Raw genomic sequence first — 4149 nt, forward strand, 5'->3', positions numbered from 1 at the left:
AGACAAAACACTATCCAAAACTATTCGATTGCAGAGGCAATCCAAACAACAAATGATCCTGAGATTCTACAGAGCAGTCTAACATAATAGAATAACCCAACTATAATATATCACGAACTACCAACTCAGCAATGAAAGAAACATATCCCAAGAAGTTAGAAATCATCTCGGTCGGGTCCGATAGCTTCGCAGAACTCACTACAAAAAAATGGTCAGAGCAATGAGGAATCCAAAGGACCCATCCTCTCTGGTCAAACATGATGGTATTAAGTGTACGAGAGGCAAAAGTACAATAAGATACTTCCTAGAACTTTCATTCAATAATAAAAGAAGAAGAAAAATTCTAGAGATGCTGAAAATGGTCATTCTTTGAGATCATTCAATAGTTTCTTTTAAGTTCAACCACATGCGAGCAAGGATTGAGATTTAAATATCGAGCCTTCTTAGTTGAATTATGCTCGAGTTGGTAACGACAACTAAAAAGTAAAAAAGAAAAACTGTGAATGAGTCTAATGGTATTGTGAACTTGAGGCCTGTAATAAGCAGGAGTAACCCAAACAACACTAGAATTGCTTCTAGAGTTCAAATGAACTCGTGAGGATCTAGCTAGGCAACTTCTGCTATTTCACTATAATCTTAAAAAGACTATAATGGATTAGTCTCTACCAAGGATCTCTAAACAATCCAATCCCCATCTTTCTCCTAGAATCAACTCGGGGTTACAACTCTCTACCAAGGATCTCTAAACAATCCAATCCCCATCTTTCTCCTAGAATCAACTCGGGGTTACAACTCAACGAACTTTTTGAAAATGCTTACCACGATCACAATTGCAAACTGCAATTTTATGTTGCTTATATGTCTCCATCATCCAAGAGCTGCTCACAAGCTCTATTCATAACTTTGATTAGCCAAACTATTGAAGTTTTGAGACCTCGTGGAGTACTCTTTAATTAGCTTAGAGAAAAACGAGTCCTCTCTTTTGAGAAGCATGTTCGGTGAGTCGAACTCTGCAATTCTTCCTGCTCATAAAAAACAGTACTAGTTTAGTCTCTAATATATCAAAATCTTATCAGTAAAGTAACCAATGCAAAGAATAGAAAGCAAGATCATATATGAATGAATGGGGAAAGAACTTCAGAACCCACCATCACTGAGAACCAAGACAAAATCGCTATCAATGATGGTGTGGATTCTATGAGCTATGGTAACCACGGTACGATCTTTGAACTCTTGGCCGATGATGTTTTGTATGATGCCATCAGTGGCAGAATCAACGGAGGCTGTTGCTTCATCAAGCACTAGAATACGACTCTTGGAGAGCAATGCCCTTCCCAGACAAAATAGTTGTCGTTGACCCACACTCCAATTTTCTCCATTTTCAACCACTGTCAAAAATTTAAACTATGATGTATTAGAAAGGCTAAGTATACCTCACTTTCTAGTAAGTGTAATCAGTTTCAAATTAGCAAGCTCAACCTGAAGAATTCAACTTCTCGTCCTTTGCACGCACCAAATCACCTAGTAGACATTTGTCCAACTCAACCTGAAGAATTCAACTTCTCGTCCTTTGCACGCACCAAATCACCTAGTAGACATTTGTCCAAGGCCTGAGACACAAAAAGCACAGTAAACTATAATTCCGGCTCCTATCCTTTCAACTTGGGTTCATTTTGGTCCCAGTACCTTTAAAGTGTCTATTTTGGTCTCTGTCTTTTCAACTTTGGTTCTTTTTAGTATTTGTTCTTTCAAAACATGTGACCATTTTGATTCTATGTCTAAATTTTGCAAAGGTTCTTTTTAGTATTTGTTCTTTCAAAACATGTGACCATTTTGATTCTATGTCTAAATTTTGCAAATAGAAACTACATTGGTTATTTTTTAAAATTTCTAGATCAAAACAGACGTTTTGAAAGTATGATGACTAAAATAACAAAAGTTGAAATTATAGAAATCAAAATAAACCAAATCCAAAAGTACAAAGACCAAAATAGTATTTAAACGTTGCAGAGAAGAAACGTTACCTCCCAAATTTCCTGGTCAGTATACTGACCCAGTGGGTCGAGGTTTCCTCTAACTGTTCCTTCAAACATAGAAGGGTCTTGAGGGATGATGCTTAGCCTTGATCTCAGGTCATGGAGGCCTATCTTGCAAATGTCAATGTCGTCTATTATAATGGATGCTTAGCCTTGATCTCAGGTCATGGAGGCCTATCTTGCAAATGTCAATGTCGTCTATTATAATGGTTCCCTCTTTAGGTTCAACAATCCTAAAAAGTGCCTGTATGAGAGTTGATTTCCCACTGCCCGTCCTTCCTACAACACCCACTTTCTTTCTTGCTGGGAAGGTGCAACTGATGCTTTTCAGGACATCCGGGAGATGGTCTGCATATCGAATCTACAAAAGGTTGAAGCTCATTAGAGAGAAAATTGTATGCATAATAGAACCAGTACTTCTGATCATATCAAATTGTTTAACATGCAAATCTGTTAACTTCGGATATATGGTACTGACCAGTACTTCTGATCATATCAAATTGTTTAACATGCAAATCTGTTAACTTCGGATATATGGTACTGAATATATGGCTCAAGTACTCTAGAGTTTTCTTATGCTAAATTTTATGGAGTTTCACCCGCAAATTTTTGAAGCAAATCCTCCCCTCTTGCGGCCAATTGCTTGGTGGTCTGCAATTCTCAATAACAAGAGGTGCTTCACTCTTTATTTTTGAGTACTGAAGAATTCTTTCAACTGATATGATTTTATTCTCTGCGTTGCATATGTTCCAGATAACTGAAGTTTGCATATAATTCAAGTTTATCCCATACGTCACTGCCAGACCTGCCATACCTGAAAAAATTCCAATTCATTGTAAATAGAAATTAATTTGGCTTCCTAACTGCCAGACCTGCCATACCTGAAAAAATTCCAATTCATTGTAAATAGAAATTAATTTGGCTTCCTAAAAAATTTCAGTTTATGATTTCTTTAGTGGTAAAGCATATATACAAACAAGTTGTATCAAAGAAACTCACTTGGATTAATAACTCCTTCGGGGAGAGATACCAGCAAAACAAATGAAAATCCAAAAACGAAACTCACTTGGATTAATAACTCCTTCGGGGAGAGATACCAGCAAAACAAATGAAAATCCAAAAACAAAATTTGATAGAATGTTCAGTCTGAAACAAAGCCACTCCATGACTGAAACATTATGGAACCACGGCCTTGAAAAGTCATCAATAAGAGCAAGGTTAGTTTTGAAAAATCTGTCTTCTTGATTGAAAGCGCGAATAGTTGCTGCTCCTGCTAGGGACTCTGCAAACTGGTGGAGAATTGGAGCTTGTTGTATCCCAGATAACCGAGCAAGTTCTCGGGCTGTCGGTGTGTAATATTGCTGCCATAATCACAAATTGGTTTCATAAGTACTCCAAGGCATAACAAAAACGGGAAAAAAAAAAGACTAAAGTCTACAAGGGTGAAGTTACTCACTTGGTACCAAATGCAAGCTGCAATTGTAGGAACAAAAACAACAAACACTTCCCATGCTACCTGAGACATTACTATAATGGTCCCTATAATCTGAATTATTGAAACTGCACACATTCCTAACCTCAAAGCCATTTCCAAGTCTACAACGCTTTGATCATTGGAAGCCTGCAAAGTAATTACAAGTGAGGTTAATATCCTGGGAACTATTCCTTGACCATCTAACTCATACTTGCAATAATTTATTACACAAAGGCTAGTGGTAAATCATAGGTCAACTAATACAGACTGCAAGTATTATAATAAGCTAAATTGTAAGTTCAAGTTACCCGGTTTATAATTCTTCCAGTTGGAGTCGAGTCAAAGAACGCCATTGGTGCCCGGAATACACTATATAACATATTTCTGAAGAGCGTTTGTGCTGTTTGAAGTCCTGTTATGGCAATTAGAATACCTCGCAATAGCACGCAAAGTGAACTTCCAACAGCAAGTGATGAATAAACAAGTAGTATGATATTCATCCGAATTACTGGTTGTGTATCGCTTGTAGGAGGAATAGCCCATGCCATCCAGTAGTTACTAGCTACCTGTAAAGCTTGGAATGATAATTGTGCCAAGATTATGATTGGAACCAATGCTCCTTTTTTGACAGTGGTTAAA

General features: G+C 37.3%; 1 protein-coding gene across 1 annotated transcript; it reads right to left on the reverse strand.

The window, feature by feature from the left end:
* Positions 1 to 444: 444 nt before the first annotated feature.
* LOC111475494 (putative ABC transporter C family member 15) lies at positions 445 to 4143 on the reverse strand. Its single transcript, XM_023119890.1, has 10 exons — positions 3819 to 4143; positions 3493 to 3657; positions 3103 to 3397; positions 2636 to 2850; positions 2215 to 2397; positions 2025 to 2147; positions 1547 to 1610; positions 1149 to 1388; positions 749 to 1022; positions 445 to 572 (listed from the first exon to the last, which is right to left on the reverse strand). Exons 1-9 carry the CDS (start codon positions 4056 to 4058, stop codon positions 892 to 894), a joined length of 1656 nt encoding a protein of 551 aa, XP_022975658.1. The 5' UTR covers positions 4059 to 4143; the 3' UTR covers positions 445 to 572; positions 749 to 891.
* Between the last annotated feature and the right edge of the window lie 6 nt (positions 4144 to 4149).

Source organism: Cucurbita maxima, unplaced genomic scaffold (assembly GCF_002738345.1).
Source record: "Cucurbita maxima cultivar Rimu unplaced genomic scaffold, Cmax_1.0 Cma_Scf01636, whole genome shotgun sequence".
Classification (NCBI taxonomy): Eukaryota; Viridiplantae; Streptophyta; class Magnoliopsida; order Cucurbitales; family Cucurbitaceae; genus Cucurbita; species Cucurbita maxima.

What these genes read in the sequence shown, in the direction of transcription:
- LOC111475494 (XM_023119890.1), bottom strand. Translation starts at nt 4,058, where the DNA reads ATGGCATGGGCTATTCCTCCTACAAGCGATACACAACCAGTAATTCGG. An exon ending in CAGCTTGCATTTGGTACCAA is followed by an intron (nt 3,398 to 3,492) that starts GTGAGTAACTTC and finishes TGATTATGGCAG; the next exon opens with CAATATTACACACCGACAGC. An exon ending in ACGACATTGACATTTGCAAG is followed by an intron (nt 2,148 to 2,214) that starts ATAGGCCTCCAT and finishes GACATTTGCAAG; the next exon opens with ATAGGCCTCCATGACCTGAG.